The sequence below is a fragment of the Xenopus laevis genome, chromosome 1L (assembly GCF_017654675.1).
Source record: "Xenopus laevis strain J_2021 chromosome 1L, Xenopus_laevis_v10.1, whole genome shotgun sequence".
Lineage (NCBI taxonomy): Eukaryota > Metazoa > Chordata > Amphibia > Anura > Pipidae > Xenopus > Xenopus laevis.
Window position 1 is genome coordinate 52,774,698 of NC_054371.1, and position 18,557 is coordinate 52,793,254.

At 39.6% G+C, this 18,557-nt stretch overlaps 2 protein-coding genes across 8 annotated transcripts in view; one reads left to right on the forward strand and one right to left on the reverse strand.

The window, feature by feature from the left end:
* Positions 1–768: 768 nt before the first annotated feature.
* On the forward strand, positions 769–7,262 carry hpf1.L (histone PARylation factor 1 L homeolog). The gene is made up of 8 exons (XM_018230825.2): positions 769–946; positions 2,589–2,751; positions 3,885–4,074; positions 4,684–4,782; positions 5,935–6,085; positions 6,191–6,278; positions 6,423–6,595; positions 7,035–7,262. Exons 1-8 carry the CDS (start codon positions 863–865, stop codon positions 7,164–7,166), a joined length of 1,080 nt encoding a protein of 359 aa, XP_018086314.1. The 5' UTR covers positions 769–862; the 3' UTR covers positions 7,167–7,262.
* Positions 7,263–15,928: 8,666 nt separating this feature from the next.
* The window catches only part of clcn3.L (chloride channel, voltage-sensitive 3 L homeolog), a 58,290-nt gene continuing 55,661 nt past the window's right edge, over positions 15,929–18,557 (reverse strand). For all 7 annotated transcript variants that reach the window (XM_018230846.2, XM_018230850.2, XM_018230868.2 and 4 more), the window contains one exon: positions 15,929–17,221. In XM_018230846.2, coding sequence (XP_018086335.1) covers positions 17,060–17,221 — 162 coding nt within the window. In that variant the 3' untranslated portion in view covers positions 15,929–17,059. The remainder of the gene's footprint in view (positions 17,222–18,557) is intronic.

The window sequence follows — 18,557 nt, forward strand, 5'->3', positions numbered from 1 at the left end:
GACTGTCACCAGCTTTTGTCGGACATAATCTTTTGTGGGATTGCTGTCAGGGGCAGAACATCGTCTGATCTGTTATTTTACTACTTTATTTGATCGGAATGGTTAGTGGCAGGTCTGGAGATGGGGACGTCTATGGCCACCTTAAGTTTCCAGCGAAGGGCCAAGGGCTTTTGTTAAGGGTATAACAAATTTACCAGCAACTACATTGCCGGTAAATTTGTAATACCGGGCCCAGCCTTGGCAGGTGTTTTACCGGCTAGGCCGGTAAAATACCGGCCTGGTGGCAACCCTAGCTGCTGGGGAGGGAAGGGGAGGAGGGGATGATATCGCTTCAACTTGCAGTGTTGCAGTAAAGAGTGAAGTTTATCAGAGCTTATGACTGTTTGAGTCACATGACTGGGGGCACCTGGGAAAAAGACAATATGTCAAACAAAAGAACAATGGGAAGGTAACCAGATAGCAGCTCCCTAACACAAGATAACATCTGCCTGGTAGATCTAAGAACAACACTCAATAGTAAAAACCCATGTCCCACTGAACCACCCCTTAGTTAGAATATTCCAATTACAGAAAGCTTGGTTAGTGCAGACTTTATTCAAGGAATCTGCATGATTGCATCACAACCTGTTAATGACATCATAGAATCAGATTTACAATCCAGAGGCACAGACTGTGAATCCCCACCCGCAGCCTCCAGTGAAACAGCGAATCCCCCAGTCAACTGCAGTTTATGTTTCACAGGGCGGTCACATGATTTGGTCACGTGACCGTCTTGTGATCCAGGTTCATTCAGTGGATAAGACGAACTAGCCGCGACCTTCTCACAGAACTGTCCGAAGCGGAAGACGAAGGGAACTGGGTGATGACGTCACTACGAGTGCGCGGAAGAGGCAGGCAACCTGTCATGGCGGGTGGCGGGAAAAGGAAAAAGCCGGCTGATCAGCAGGTGAGAGCTCGGGGTAAATGCCTGGTTCGCTGTAGGAAAAGCAGCTTTGTCGTATAAGCCCTGGCTTGTCCCACAAGGGGAAAGATCCGTGCAGCATGTTGTGTGATGAGCTATCGGCTGTGCTTCATCCAGGGCAAAGGGTAGAGGAGAGTGGTATTTTTATTGAATGTGGATAGTATCTGTGGATAGTAGAACATGCTGGGACTTGTGGAACCACAGAAGCAGGGTGAATGTATAATATGTACAGTCTTTCTGTGAGAGGCTCAGGCGAGAGGCGTCCCTGGTCGCGCAGCACTTTGCATATGACTTATTGACTATACACCAACTACATAGTGCTCAAAAACAGACACAAGCAATTGGCGGCAAGCGAATATAAACATACAGAGTGGTAAGAGACAAAGTAGGAAGGAATCCCTGCCCCACAGAACTTACATTCTCAGTGTGTGTATGAGGGAACGCAGGGAGTCACTGACACTGAGCCGTACAAAAAGAGCAGTTGAGCTAAGGCTGCTATAAGTGACTGAAGCTGCTAATATCTTGTAAAATAGAAAAAATATTTCAATTGCAAATGTGCTCAGAAAATCACCCTGACTAAGGTTATATCAATTCATTTTGGGGAGGGTGTTAGCATCTCCTATAATATGACTTGAGATCTATCCTGGGGTTTATTCTTAAGGCCCCCGTACAAACCAAGTCGGCAACTTATCGGCCGTGTGTAGAGCCCCCCGACGGGCTTTCCTTATCTATATCTGGGCGAAAGTCGGCCAGATGCAGATCGGGCAGGTTGCAAAATTCTGTTGGATCACGGCCACATCTTTTCGTCGTTTTCGTAGGCCTTCCTATATATTTATCTTTTTTCCCTTTTAATAACATTGGGATCAACCATTGTTACTGGCCAGGACGATAAAATACCGGCCAGATGGCAACCCTACCTAGGGCCCAAGATGGGCCACTTCAATGTGGGCCTAGGGAGAGATCTGCTCATTTGACGACACCGCCAAACGAGTGGATCTCCCTGCGTATGGCCACCTTTACTGAACCCAAAAGGACCACTTCAAGCTCACCTTCCCATAAGCTGTTCCTTTTACTCCTTGTCGGGAGCTCAGTCTGCAGCGTCCCCACTGCTCAAATCCGCATCAAAAGCCGAAAAGATGGACAGCACTTCGGTCAAACAGAAAGCAGGTTTATTGCATACTCCTGCAAGGATCTTGCGCCTAGATGTAAAGGCATAAGATCCTTGCCGAAGTATACAATACACCTGCTTTCTGTTTGACCGGAGTGCCGTCAATCTTTATGGCCACCTTTAGACTTAAAATATCAGGTTACAGATTAAGCTCAGTATTTGCACACTTCCACATATCAATCACTTATCCCTTCCAGCTTATCTGCTATAACAAGACTAGAGGTTTGCAGGCGATACATGGCCCTTCCAGATATTTTATGGCCTTGCCATTCTCTCTTTAGAGCTCTGCATGATGTCAATGTAATCAAATCCAACCCATGTTCATGTGAAATAAAGTATAAATGCCTAGAGAAAATTCTAGAATGTCACTGTCCAAGAACACTATGAAGTCATTTTGCAGGATTTCAGTTGAGTAACTAAAATTCTTGACATAGATGTTTAATATGTTCCCCTTTACAGTATGAAGAAGCACAAAAGGATGCCAAAAAGAGGCACTCAGGGAGGTCAGAGACACCAAAGGATGTGCGACAAGAGGTAGAGACTCTGTATCGTCTCACCATGCCTGAGGATTTCTACCAGTTTTGGTCTTTCTGTGCAGATATTGACAAAGAAGCACCCAGTGGTAAATTATATTCCTCTGACTTCTCCAGTTTTATACTTAAAGCACATTTATAAACACACGCAGATACGGCCCGTACTCCAGTAAGGGTTTCCTTTGCAGAGAGGGCCCCAAGAGAAGTGAAAATGAGAATTGCAAATGTGCAGGGCTTGCGGGTGGAGCTTGGGAGGATCAGCAGAACAGGTCAATGAATTGGTCTATGAAGGCAGACTGCTATGTGTCAGTTTGAGGAAAACATTTGATTGTAGTCTTTGAATTTAAATATTCTGACATCTCTGCTGTCTCTGAAGTTCTTGGTCTATTAGGTTCATGACATGCAATGGTTTTCCAATGGAGAAATGCAAGTTATTATATCTGCTGTCTAACATTAAATTGATTGTCAACTGCCTGACAAGTAGCTTTCATCCAAAACTGCTCAAATGAGTATTTTTTTTTATTAAGGGCCAGACAAAAATCAATCCAAGTGATGATCATTCAAGTCAATGTCAGGCAGCTGATCAGATGGTACACGTGCCATTAGACTTGATGAGAGAACAGCTTGTGCTGAGACACCGAAAATAAACCATATATAGAAATCATTAGAAAGACTAAGCCTCTACACAGAAAAACAGTGTTATATAAGTTAGTCAAGCTATACAGTTATGGCAGCTCACTTTTGCCTTGCAGTACTGGGGTCCTGAGTTCTATTCCAGTGTGGGCATTACCTGCAAGGAGTTTGTATATTCATCCTGTGCCTGCTTGGGTTTCCTCCAGGTAATCCACGTTTTTCCCACACTCTAAAAAACATACAGGCAGGTTAACTTGCTGCTGTGTGAATGTTTTTGGGACCTTCCTTAGATTGTAAGTTGCATGGGGGCAGTGACTAATGTGATGATGTATTGTATAGTGTCTGTAAAGCACTGCAGAAATGATTCTGAGCTCTGTAAATACCAGGAAATAAATCAATTATACAATTACACAATCAAAGGCTATAGCAAGTATTTTGAACTTGGATGTGCAGACCCAAATGCGTAAAATCATGTGCACAGTATATGTAAGATAGCTGATATTGTTTGTTAGGGTGGTGCTGTTTGTGTATTATCCTTGTTATCTTCTTCCTATGTATCAGTAATGAAGAGATTTGTTGCTGTTTTTAGATGTTCTGCAGTCAAGCCTTGGATTGCAGCTTGTTGGCCCATATGATATACTTTCCGGCAAACACAAGATAACCAAAAAGGAATCGGTGATTAACTACAATTTGCACTGGAGGTTCTTTTATGATCCACCTGAATTTCAGACCATCCTTGTAGGGGATAGCAAAACCCAGTTCCATATGGGGTATTACAGGTAAGCAGGTGTTTACTCGCATTAAACCAATATCTAAAAAAAATCTCCTGTATTTAGCTAAAGGTATATCAACAGTCGCTTACTGTATTCAGTGTGATGTCACGCAAGTACAGTATGTCCTAGCCAATATCTGACTCCCAGCAAGCTCTTTTTGTGTTATTATGCACTGCTAACTAAAAGCAATTTATTGTTCAGACAACTTTATCTACAATTAATGCATACGCTTAGTGGCAGATTTAAAATTTTGAATTTAATTCCTATGGTGTTTTTAGAATTGTCTTCATCAATGAGTGAAAGTTAGAATTCACCGTTTGATAAACACACTTCTAAAAATCCATAGGAATGATTAGAATTGGTGTTGGGTTTTATGTATTAAGCTCTAAACTCACGTTTTAATATATCTACCCCTTAGACCAGATCCCCTTCAGTATGTGAGTTCTTAAAATGACTAGATTAGTGACCTAGCATTGCATTCTCACAAAAAAAAACACTTTGGGTGGAGTTATACTTTAATTTATTATAGACATTGGCTAACTTTAACTACAAAATCTTCACCATTCGTACTACTAATCAGCTATCCAAATGCTTATTTTCTTTCCCTTTATTCAGGGACTCTCCTGAAGACTTCCCTGTCTTTGTTGGAGCCAATGAAGCCTCAAAAGGATGTCTAATTACTCAGCTTGGAGATAATGTATTTTCTGCGGTCAAGTAAGTTTCTTTCATATTGCTGAGCACAGAATCAGCCCCAATGTCCTTCTGTAAAACCATGAAATATGAGTAACAAGTTTTTTACATTCTTAGAGTAAAATGACCTTGTTTAAACTGGTTCAATGGTTTGTTCAACTTTGGTAAATAAAGAGGCCATTCATTCGCAGTGCTCAGATGCTCTCCAAACTGCTGCTGTCAGTCACAAGTGACCCGTGTAGCTGTTTTTTTTTTTACAGCAATATTTAATGACACACAGCTTTTGCAACTGGTGATGCTCCCAAAAACATGTTAACAATCTGACTAGTAGAGCCGAAACACGTTATCAAACTAGTTATATAGTTTTTTGAAAAAAAAATATGCAGGTTTTAAAAAAATCCCTTACTTTGTCAAATGGGTTCTTTCACTGAGGGAGTCCATACTGTGACTATAACAGAGACTATTGTAGAAATCCAATATACTGCAGCACACTGTAATTTGTGTAAAATTCAGAAGTGTACTTTATTGAGCCAATAAAGTACACTTCTGAATTTTACACAAATTACAGTGTGCTGCAGTATATTGGATTTCTACAATTGATTGTTTGATCCGTGGCAGGTGTGATCGAATACTGCTAGAAGCACCTGATCCGAAAGGATATATTGCCTGAGATGAGCACTCCATCTTTGTGTATAACAGAGACTATAACATGCAAATTTCAGGAGCATGCTCAGAACGCCTCCACTAGAAGGATCACAAAATTTCCCTATCTTGTCCCCGGCTGGTGATGTTATAATCTAAATGAAGGGCACACACTAACTTCCAGCAGGTGGCAGCACTACTGAACAGCAGCTAACACACAGGTTTGGCTGATTTGAAAATAGCTTAGAAGGGTTGATAAGCAAGCAAGGAATTTCAACTGAGCATGTGTGAGATTTCAGAGCTGCAGTTGGCTGGGAAGATATAGGTAGGAGGAGCCAGTGAAATCCAAGATGCCTGCCTCAGCTAGAACTGCAGTGGAAGATGGGGGAGATCTTGAAGAAGGAAAAGTGAGCTGATGATTTACATTATACAAACAATTCTGTTTTTAAAATCTGATTTCTTGAACTTTCACATAGTGAAATGATTTGTTATGAATGGTGCCCTTTAAATGTGTATATATATTCTGTCCTCCAGGCAATATGCTTCCAACAAGCTTAAGGAAGTTAAAGATAGAATTCAATGTGGCGCAATTAAAGATCTGATAGAGAAGCTGACCGCAGAAGCTGAAAATTTGGGTTACTCATTGGAGCAAAAGTCTGTCACAATGAAACAACGTCAGAAGAAAGTATGTTTGGTTTCATCTACAATCTGAATACTCATTCAGTGTCTGCACATTAGAAAAGGGAGTGATAATGCAAGTGTCTTAAACCACTCTGTATTTCTTATTTAGGTGGTAACAAAGTCCTTCCATGGTGCAGGTCTTGTGGTGCCAGTGGATAAGAATGATGTTGGGTATAGGGAGCTTCCAGAGACAGATGGTAAGTTGCACACTTTATATTGGTCTATTGAAAGAAAGCTACTTTTATCCTAAGCAGTTTTCCAATATACAGTGAAGCGGATGGATTCCCAATATAAGGTTTCTGTGTACATTTTACTGAATCTACGAAATCCTCTGATTTTAGGAAACCTGAAAAAAATTTGCAAGAACATCGTGGAAGCTCCAAATGATGAGAAAAGAATGAAAGCTTTTGCTCCAATCCAAGAGATAATGACTTACGTTCAGTTTGCAAATGATGAATGCGATTATGGTATGGGATATGAACTTGGAATGGACCTCTTCTGTTATGGATCCCATGTAAGTAAATCGGTCACAGTTACAGAGACTTTACTTTAAAGTGATAGTGATACTTCTCAGGTCTTGGCAGAACTTTATTCTTCATCAAAATGTGCCTATATGTCCTTTAGACCATCTTCCTCATCCCTATTATATTTTGTATCAATAGTGAACAGGAATAGTAGGGATGCACTGAATTCAGGATCCCGAATCCTTGTGCCTGGCCGGACTGAATCCTAATTTGCATATGTAACTTAGGGGCGGGTAGGGAAATCACGTGACTTTTCATCACAAGTTTTTCTTCCACTTTTTCAATTCCTGTCCCTAATTTGCATATGCAAATTAGGATTTGGTTCGTTATTCAGTCAAATCCCAAATAGTGGATTCGGTGCATCCCTAAAGAATAGTGGTTTTTGTTTGTACTTACTAACATGTATTTCTTTATTTGGCTTCTTTGCAGTATTTTCACAAAGTGGCGGGGCAGCTTTTGCCCTTGGCTTACAAGCTCTTGAAGAGAAACCTATTTGCTGAAATAATTGAGTCTCACCTGGCAAACAGAAAGAAAGAGAATATTAACCAACTGGTAACATAGCAAGCTGTGCCCACACTCTGTCCTCTGTGATTTATATTTGTTTCCTGTTATTGTGTATAAAGTAAATTTTTGTAATAAAATGTAACCGTTTCTTGAGTTATTTCTGTATTTTTGGATGGTACCTTGCTGGAGGAGTCAGCAGAATGTGAAAAATATGATTAAATGATGCCTCGAACGTGAATGCTAAATGTTATACAGAAGTCAAACTTATATTAGATAATGTGGTCCAAGGAGTAACAATCCCCATGGAACTGAAAATAATATTAGAATAATTTTTATAATTTCGGTTTAATCATGGTAATATTCATAATAAACTGGTAATAAATAATGGCTGGTGTTTCTTGCCTGAAATGTGGCTGTAACGTGAGCACAAATTGCCTGCAGGTCATATGGAGGTAAATGCTGCTTGTTTGTAAAGCAAGTATCTATTCAACCTCTAGTAAAATCACATAAGAGACCAGCCTATTTAATTCATTTAAAACTGGTCAATCATGTTAAGGCAAAGGGCAGACAGAGCGTTGGCTCCGCTGTTCCCAGTCTGCATTTTTTTTTTTCAGGCTGAGAGAAGTGGATCTGCTCCATGCCAATATAAGCTTCATCATACTGAAATAAGAAAATAAACTTTCTAAATACAATCAATTAAATATTCTGCATTGTTTCTGAAATAATCAAGTTTATGTTCACTATCCCTCTCTCGGCATCTGTTTCTCTTCATTCTCTCTTCATGCAGCAGTTGGGTGTCAGATGAATGATCCAATATATCTTATAGGGGGCTCCCTTTCCTAGCACCTATATTAAAACTCACTCAAATAACTGATTCCAGTACCTAAACAAACAAAATTTAACAAAATAACTGCCTTTTGCACAAATTCTGCATGTAGAGAGACGTGATGTCTAGTGAGCTCTAATACATCTAGGCAAAACGAGCCCCCTATAAGATATATTGGATATAAACAGATGCTGAGAGGGGGATAGTGAAGATTAAGTTGATTATTTTAGAAATGATGCAGAAATTGTATTTAGAAAGTTTCTGATTTTTGTATGCTGAAGTTTATTTAAAATTTTCATTTTCACGATAGTTCCCCTTTTAAAGGGGTGGTTCACCTTTAAGTCAAATTTTAGTATGTTATAGAATGGCGGATTGTAAGCAACTTTTTAATTGGTCTTCATTATGTATTTTTTTTATAGGTTTTTAATTACCCATTTTCATCTCTTTTCTGCGTTCAAATGGGGGGTTCACTGACCCCATATAAAAAACAAATGCTCTGTAAGGCTACAAATTTATGTTTATGGCTACTTTTTATTACTCCTCTTTCTATTCAGACCCTCTCCTATACATATTCCAGTCCAGATTCATATCAATGCATGGTTGCTAGGGTAATTTAGATCCAAGCAACCAGACTGCAGAAAGTACAAACCGGTGAGTTGCTGAATAACTCAAAAAATTACAAATAAAGAAAATTAAAGCCAATTTCAGTTTGTTTCAGAATATTACTTTCTACAGCATACTAAAATTTAATGTAAAGATGAACAGTCCCTTTAAGTTGAATTCCTCTGTTAAAAATGTCAAGGAAGCTAAACCATGCAGGTGAGGCTTAGTGGGTTTCCACCTGACTAAAACATGGCCTGTCCCTGGGAAAAAGGGACACATAGGAACCTAATATTAAAGGGATACTGTCATGGGAAAAAACATTTTTTTTTTCAAAATGAATCAGTTAATAGTGCTGCCCCAGCAGAATTCTGCACCTAAATCCATTTCTCAAAAGAGCAAACAGATTTTTTTTATATTAAATTTTGAAATCTGACATGGGGATAGACATATTGTGAATGTTCCAGCTGCCCCAAGTCATGTGACTTGTGCTCTGATAAACTTTAATCACTCTTTACTGCTATACTGCAAGTTGGAGTGATATCACCCCCTCCCTTTTCCCCCCTAGCAGCCAAACAAAAGAACAATGGGAAGGTAACCAGATAGCAGCTCCCTAACACAAGATAACAGCTGCCTGGAAGATCTAAGAACAACACTCAATAGTAAAATCCCATGTCCCACTGAGACACATTCAGTTACATTGAGAAGGAAAAACAGCAGCCTGCCAGAAAGCATTTCTCTCCTAAAGTGCAGGCACAAGTCACATGACCAGGGGCAGCTGGGAAATAGACAAAATGTCTAGCCCCATGTCAGATTTCAAAATTGAATATAAAAAAAATCTGTTTGCTCTTTTGAGAAATGGATTTCAGTGCAGAATTCTGCTGGAGTAGCACTATTAACTGATTCATTTTGAAAAAAACATGTTTTCTGATGACCGGATCCCTTTACGTAAATGCTGCTGTCTCTGCATGGGCAGTGTATATTTTGTACATCAGATTAGCCATGAATGCAACACCAAGGTATAATAGGCATGGAATGTAATTAATGTAATTAAGAAGACCGGCTATGTCTGACTATGGTATATCTAATACAAGTAATTAAAAAATAAACAACTGGACTTGCTGAGTAATCAATGAAGACGTTTCACTACTCATCTGAGCAGCTTCTTCAGTTCAACTGACTGGTGTGGGAAGTTTTCGTCATATAAAATCTTCCACTAATCCAATCTCAATGGCCCATTGTAACTCTTCAAAGAGGTGACATCTGAAGAAATTCACAGAGGTGTAGATTCTGTGTAGTTACTGTGATAGGATTATCCAATGTGTCATGCAACTCCATTGGTAATCCTATCGGTCATTTTCTGAAATTTCATCAAAATCTCCAATGCTTTGCAGTTTAGTTCTTTGGAGTAGAAAGACATATTTAGCTATTTTGGATTCGGAGGAATGTTTGCTTTACAAAAATATGACTTTCTGGGGTTAGCACACATTTTTGGAGCTTTATCCCACATAAAATGCAGTAAATGTGTTGCTTTTGCAATTGCTGAGATGACAGAGGATGATGGATCATATGGGGTGTCTTCCTTTTGGGGCCCCTAGAGGCCACATACTTGGGTAAACCTGTGCACATTGGGCATCAAACTGTTCAGTGGACCCCTGGCCTTCATATTTGGGGTGATTTATCTTGATACCTAATAGTATGTGGGATATAGGATGCTGCAAATTGGAAGCCATTTGTCAAACATGTCAGAACATTTTTATAAAAACTGGTAACTTTAGGAAAGCGTTGTGGCTGAGTAAGAAATAGAAAGTCATATTTACTTATTTTGTATCCGTCAGAATCTGTTCTTTCTAAATGTATAATTTTTAGTGGAATGTTTGGCCTTAAAAATCAGAAGATAACCGGTTTCTGGAGCAGCGCTTTGGAAATGTAGTGTACTGCTGGGAGTTTTTCACCTATACAAATCAGAAGTCTCCATAAAACTATACAGATTTGGTATTGGCGTTTTCTGGAGACATGGGCCTTTCCAAATCGGTATATTTTTTATTCATGCATAAAATAAAATGTTTCTACTATATCTGCTTATTATGGAATATGATTTTTTTTTGACAATAAGAAGCCAATAACTTATTACAGAAGTGGACTTGCATCAAAATTCTAGCATAATGTAAAAGTTTGGATTGTTCTGAAAAAATCGATCTATAGTTTTCCTGGGTAAAGTCCCCTCCAGGAAAGGTCCCTATAGTAAAAGCGTTCCAAGGGGCAGATTTATCAAAGTGTGAGATTAGAACTCTCCACAGAAAAACTCACTCACTTTCTATGCATTCCTATGGGATTTTTAGAATCTTATTTATCAATATTTGATAAATATGCTTTTAAAAATCCCATACAAATGAAAAGAAAGTGGGGGCGTTTTTCTGTGGTGAGTTCTAATCTCACACTTTGATAAATCTGCCCCTAAATGTTCAAAAAAACTGTCTGGCAATAAAAGTTTGCAAGTGGCCAAATCGAGCAGCAGTGGTGAAAAGGCATGGGGTCGGACATCATTAACTTTCCATTGCCTGACTAAGTCTGATAAACACCACATTTGGGTTCTCAGTCTCTTATATAGAATTATTGCTATGGTACCCATATATGCTAAAACTTCTCTATGCTAATACTTATTGGGAAAGAAAAAACACCGGCGGCTCTATCCAAAAAAGCGAATTGCTCAATTACAATTAAAAATCAAACAAAAGCTCCACCCAGCATTAGAATTGACCTGGGTGCATTGCCCCCAAGTCCCTCTCTTATGGGTGTAGCGTTCTCTGAAAATAGTTGTATTCAGCATAAATAATAATCACACTCACCAATGATGAAAGGTGGCCCGGGTGCAGCGTCCCGAACCCGTAGCTTGGGGTGAGACGCAAGGAAAAAGACGAATAGGTCTCTAGATACCCCTGGAAACCCAACTACGTATCTTTTGATACAAAATGCATCAGGACGGTTTTGATTTTATCCATGGAATAAAGATACAAATTTTAATGAATTCGGTGTGTCACAGGAGTGCGTGCCTTTTAGTCTTTTTCCTTACTGGGAAACTCTTCTATTCGAGGGGCTGTAGGTTCCAGTTTAAAATATAAGGGGAAATATTTTTATTTTTGATGGTCTATATTGTAGTACAAAATAAAATAAAACTGCATAAATGTCCTTGTGCAAAAGTACAAATAATATTACATTGTTCTAACTATGAATATCAAAATTTATCATGTTCTGTCTCTTTAAAAATTCGAGTTTGACCATTCGCAATCTAAAACCTGCTAAAATCTAAAAATTGCTGTTTTAGCCTATGGGGGACCTCTTAGAACCTATTTGGAGTCAATTGGTGCACTTTGAAAAATCTAAGTTTTTTTTGGGAAAAACTTCGATCGAATACGGCCCGCTATTCCTTTGATTCATACGATTTGAATGTGGCCGAATATGGACCTATTCTACCAAAAAAAAACAAACTTCGACTTAATTTCGGTTGGTCTTTTTGAATTCGAATTTTGTTTTTTTTCAATTCGAAATTCAACCCTTGATAAATATGCCCTTATGTATGCTGTAGAATGACTAATTCTAAGCAACTTTTCCAATTGGGCTTTGTTTTGTATTGTCTTTGAATTATTTGCCTTTTACTTCTGACTCTTTGCAGCTTTCAGATGGAATTCACTTACGCCTATATCTAAAAATCAAATGCCCTGTTAGGCTACAATTTTATTGTTACTGCTACTTTTTATTACTCTTCTTTCTATTCTCCTATTTGTTTTTCTGTCTCTCATCTAACTCAATGCCTGGCTGCTGAATAAAAAGCTATATACCTCAAAAACCCCAAATAATTAAAAATGAAACCAAATTGCCTGAGAATATGACCCTTTACATCATGCCAAAAGTTAATTTAGTGAACATCCCCTCCAGATCGGGTTGGCAACATACTGGATCAAGTATCTGGCATTCCCAATGGATACCTGGCTGAAAATTCGGCAGATATCTATAAGTCAAGTTAGAAAATGCTATTGGACGAGGACCACATTAGTGTGATGATTTGTTCCTCTCCTGACGTGTTGTAAGTTTAATAAAATGAAACATTTAATTGACTGCCATTAGTTACTGCCCAGGTGCACATGTGTCCAGTGTTTATACATGAGCCCCTGTGTTTCTTGCCTTGCTCTGTGCACATTCTCCCACTCTGAGTTTTAATCCTAAGTACAGGATCCATTTTCTGGAAACCTGTTATCCAGAAAGCGCTGTATTACAGTTTGGCCACGTTTAAATTACTTTTTTTTTTTAGTAGACTTAAGGTTTGGTGATCCAAATTAAAGAAAGACACTTTATCTGGAAAACCCCATGTTCTATACTAGTATATTTTTTTCCCTGGACACCAATCAGATGTATTGCAATATAAAGTTGCACACTCCTTCAGCTAGCATTCCTCTTATTGGTATCCATTCAATTATGCAACACAGTGACTATCTGTAGCGGTCTTATGACATTTTCCTTGTTATTTAATTAGTTGGCTTCATCTGTTTGATCTCCCCTCTGCCTGCAGCTCTCTAGTATTCCGGCTCCTCTGCCTGCAGCTCTCTAGTATTCCGGCTCCTCTGCCTGCAGCTCTCTAGTATTCCGGCTCCTCTGCCTGCAGCTCTCTAGTATTCCGGCTCCTCTGCCTGCAGCTCTAGTATTCCGGCTCCTCTGCCTGCAGCTCTCTAGTATTCCGGCTCCTCTGCCTGCAGCTCTAGTATTCCGGCTCCTCTGCCTGCAGCTCTCTAGTATTCCGGCTCCTCTGCCTGCAGCTCTCTAGTATTCCGGCTCCTCTGCCTGCAGCTCTCTAGTATTCCGGCTCCTCTGCCTGAGCTCTCTAGTATTCCGGCTCCTCTGCATGCAGCTCTCTAGTATTCCGGCTCCTCTGCATGCAGCTCTCTAGTATTCCGGCTCCTCTGCCTGCAGCTCTCTAGTATTCCGGCTCCTCTGCCTGAGCTCTCTAGTATTCCGGCTCCTCTGCCTGCAGCTCTCTAGTATTCCGGCTCCTCTGCCTGAGCTCTCTAGTATTCCGGCTCCTCTGCCTGCAGCTCTCTAGTATTCCGGCTCCTCTGCCTGCAGCTCTCTAGTATTCCGGCTCCTCTGCCTGCAGCTCTCTAGTATTCCGGCTCCTCTGCCTGCAGCTCTCTAGTATTCCGGCTCCTCTGCCTGTTCTGTCTTTGCAGCTTCAGTTCTTTACCATTGACCCTGTTACAGACTTGCGCTGCAATGTTTTGGGGTGGATGCTCCACCACAGGCTCCAGCCCACAATTCCATGCAAGTTTCATGCAAAGGCAACATGAGCATCTCTTTCTTTAGAATGACAAGTCGAATACAAGCGTTATCATACATGACTTTAATATCTGCATATTCCAATGTTACAGTTATCAGTATGTAAAATGTAGCTTTTATATTAGTATGAATCAAACAAAGTTCAGTATTAAATAAGAGTTGTGGGTGACTCCAAGTGATTACATAATATGTTTGTTTAATCCAGTAAATGTCTTTTGGATAGAATTATAAAATCACCCTGATAAAAGGAATTAAGGCTGCCTGCCCATTATTACCTATTGTTGTATATACTGTTTGTACAGTGGAGGTTACCTTAATTCCATTCATTTCACAGTTATGCTTTGATGTAATAAATATGTGCTGCAGGACACTGAAATGATACATTGTGAAAGTACTTTGAGGTTTTCTGCCTTTACTCTTTCCTTCCAGATATTAGGCTGCCCCCATTTCTTTCTTGTTTTTACCCGTGGAAGCCTTAGGAAATCATATTCCACTAAGCTAATTTAGAACGAGTAGGGGAAGAGAGACATGAATAATATGGCTATCTCAGCAGTACGTGGCCCTCTTGTAACTGTCAGTAGCAAATCACTTCCACACTCGCATTATACAGAGACAAATTTAATAAACTTGGTTACCATGGGATTAAACAAACCAAGGGAAATATATTGAGTTGTTAGCAATCAAGGTCTTCTGTTTCTTCTATGTGGAAATCTTCAAAAGTAATGCCGGTTTGAGATCATATGCTGAAGATCTATTGGGTTCTCTGGCAAATATGTTGGTTTTTCTGCCTGAATACTGCGCCTTTATAGAAACACTCACCAATGATTGTAACCACAATCACCACTGGGAAGTCTCCTCTTGTGCAATGCATATGGTGCGTGAGAATAAAACAAAGCAAATGAGTTGGTAGCTAAACCTGTACTAATTACAAATGTTTCTTCATAAAATAGCCCTGGATTTCAGATGTTAAGATGCATTAGGGCAATAACACAGAAGTTGTCATTTGTCAGTAACCCATGACAACAACATTTTGTTTTGATTTTAACCTGCAACTGTCTGGGAAAAAAATTACTGATTTGTTGCTAGGGGTACTGGCCAGGTGCAAATCTGCCCATTGTTTATACATGAGCCCCAGAGTGTTTAGTAGTGTCACTTGTTTGTAATAAAATGCCCAGAATCTTTATCTGTACAACTCAGTGGAAATCACTTGGACCCATGTGGCACAGTCATAGGTCTGCAACTGTCACCCAAAAATACTGACAACTGTATTTTCGTGCTATACCTGACCTGCAACAGAGAAAAAGTGACTGCTTTTAAAGGACATGTAAACCCCCCCACGCAAAAATATAATTACCGAAGAGCCTCTTTGAAATCTCTGTATTCCTGCCACTCTGGTTATTCAAAGGTTAATAGTAAGGCTGCAGCATCCTCTTAATCACTTAAGGTTCCTTCTACTCCTCTAACCAACTCAGCCCCCTCCCTCTGGAATTTCCTTTGGCTGTTGGCTCATGAGCATGCTCAGTTCTTCCCAACTCAGATTATTAAACACCCTCAGTCTAACAGCCAATGAAGAGATGGCATTGCTTGTTCCCATGGAAACTCGGCTCTAGCTGTCTGATCCTATTTTTAAATCCTAACCCCTCTCCTGAGCTTAGAGTAACCATTACACTGCTCAATCCCAGCAGGACTTGACAACAAATGAAGGGGATGTATGCAGTACAAATGATGCCATTTGGGCGGGGGAGATGTGCCCAACTTATATACATGGTACGAAAATGTATGCTTTACATGTCCTTTAATGCCACCCACTAGCACAGAAGTATAGTTACTAAACACTCAGGCAGCAAAATGCTCAGAATATGTGCCATTGTTATTATAGCAACAGCACACTGCAATTTCAGACTTTTTGCACGCCATGTTTCATCAGTAAAATCGCTTAAAAAGCAGCAATGTCAATTTTCAGATAATCATCCTTGAGGTTCATTTAAAAATCACCCAGAATGCCGCTGCGCTTACTATTCTTCTGTGGCAAAGAGGAGAGAAAAAAACTGCTGCCACCTTCACCCACTTAAAATTTGTTTTTTAATCATATTACAGATTCACAATAAACTGATTAAATACACATAATCTTCATTTCCGTAGCCGTTTCAACATTATCCAGTGGTAACATACTGTTCTGAGATGACCATTTTAGTGCAAATTCTAAATCGTGTTCTAGTGTTAGGATTAGCAATTTCCCTGAAAATTCCCGACTCATTGAACTTCAAGTAGAATACAATTAAACACCTACGTCCAGTGTTAGAATATGTTTCTACTATCATATAGGTATGAGTTGCCCATTATTTTTCTTCAATTCGAAATATAAAACCTTGTTGAGAAAAGAATTCTCCTTAAGTTTCGCAAGACGAGAGTTTGCAGAACGTGGATCTGCCATCGTTTACATTACAGCCATGGATAGCATTAGAACATTTTTACATTTGACAATTTTCATTGCGGCTCCTGTGCAAATTGTGCCTTCGATGTGGCTCAGGGAAATGCAAAACATATGCAGAGTCAAGGGGTTCCAGCAATACAAAAATAAAATTGCGTAAACCACTTCACATCATTGGACAGAGCACACGTGGATGATCTGAAGCCACGCCATGGTTGTAAGCTGCTGGACTAAAGACTTCTATGCCCTGCATCTGGCACAAGCTCACTGCTACTGTATATGGCACAACAAAGCATATTCTTGTGTTTGATGCTGCTTCGGAAAATGTACAGTCTCTCTCAATATGAGACAATACTGTTCTAAAAGTCTACTCTGGGAATTTACTGAGGAATTGTGGGTAGGAAGAAGGGAGGAGAGAGTCTGCCTGTTTAGGAATGTACAAAATAATCAAAGTGTAATAAACGACAACTGACGGTTGAAACATTATGTTCTGGTGATAAAAAGGGTACTAAGTCTTAAATAAAGATGGCTCAGACTCAGTGTAATCCCCATTAACAACGATGAGCCTTAAATACTCCTGTGCACGGCCCAGTCAGCTGCTACATACAATCGGGCTATTACACTCCCCTCTGGGACATGGGCTTTATCATTGTCACATGTAGCAGAGATAAGGGCTCTGTTTCTCCTGAAAGCAGAAAAGGAGTGCAACAATGTTGCCAAACACCTTCCTTTTGAATTTATTCAACAATCCAGGTTACCCTCTGCTCAGGGCATTGAGTTCTTTAGCAAAGATACCTCCTCTTCACTTTCTTCCCTGTCTTCCTCGGAGATGTTGTTCAGTTGAACATGATCGACTCGGGATCGTGATTTGCCATTTGGGCCATGTGACGAAGGATATCTTTTTTTGTGATAATACCAAGGAGGCGCCTGGGAAGAAAAGACAAAAACTCAATGGGTTGAAATGTTTCTGCACAGCTAGTTGGCCACTTAAAGGGGAACTATCACGCAAATTATAGTATAATATAAGCTTCAGCATACTGAAATAAGAAACTTTCTAAATATAATCAATTAAAAATTCTGTACTGTTTATGAAATAATCAAGTTTATGTTCACTATCCCTCTCTCAGCATCTGTTTCTTTTCATTCTGTCTTCATGCAGCGGTTGGGTGTCAGATAATCATTGACAGTTAGATCCAATATATCTTATAGGGAGCTCCTTTTGCCTAGAAGATGTATTAGAGCTCACTCTATTAAAATCACCAGAAATCATGTCTCTCTACATGCAGAATTTGTGCAAAAGGCAGTGATTTTGCTAATTTTGTTTGTACTGGAATCAGTTCTTTGAGTGAGCTCTAATACATCTGCTAGGAAAGGGAGCCCCCTATAAGATATATTGGATCTAACTGTCAATTGAATATCTGACACCCAACCCAACTGCTGCAAGAAGACAGAATGAAGAGAAACAGTTGCTGAGAGAGGGATAGTAAACATAAATGTGATTGGATTTATAAAGTTTATTGAATTTATAAAGCTTATTTCAGAATGCTGGAGCTTATATTAAATCTTCATTTTCATGATAGTTCCCTTTTAATGATAAGAGCAGCCCACCACCACCATGAATAACAAGTTTAGTATATTTATTGCAGAAAAGCTCCAGGCCCTAGCAGCCAGAGAGGCACCCAAATAAAAGGTGAGGAAAACAGAATAATAAAGAACATACTGTTGAATGCTACAAAGAATTGCAAAGAAAACACAGATTGTAAAGATCAATTTGCAAGCCAGAAGCCTGACCTGGAACGAAATATTTCTTAGCCAATTCCCCAAGTGTGGAAAATGGAACATCTGTACATGTGCCATTTCTTCCAGTGTTAAAAATAATAACAGTGCGTTTCAATCCAGTTCCGAGATGAACGTTTTGTGCCCGAAAAAAAGATGTAAGAGAGGGAAGGAAGGGGTTGGGGGTACAATAAGGAGCTAGAGAGAGAGACTAGGTTGTGATTAACAGTGAGTGATATTTTCCTGCTCGACATGGTTAATGGAATTCCAGATCAGCAATTCTTCCAATGCCCCTTTTATGCATTGTCTTGTGCTATGTATGTAATGGGATTTAGAGTTGGACAATATAAGTGCTATGCCTGCAGTTTAGTGTAAATATTTGAGGGTTCAAAGGGGGGAAAGTTTGGAATATTTGCAATTTTATATTTCAACGTTTCCCAAAGAAATCAAGGAAATCTCCATTCCCCATGTTGCCGAAAGCATGAAT

Bases quoted from the DNA above. Each gene is read 5' to 3' on its own strand.
- hpf1.L (XM_018230825.2), top strand. From the start codon at position 863: ATGACGTCACTACGAGTGCGCGGAAGAGGCAGGCAACCTGTCATGGCG. The intron at 4,783-5,934 runs GTAAGTTTCTTT...TCTGTCCTCCAG, and splicing joins AATGTATTTTCTGCGGTCAA to GCAATATGCTTCCAACAAGC. The intron at 6,086-6,190 runs GTATGTTTGGTT...TTTCTTATTTAG, and splicing joins TGAAACAACGTCAGAAGAAA to GTGGTAACAAAGTCCTTCCA.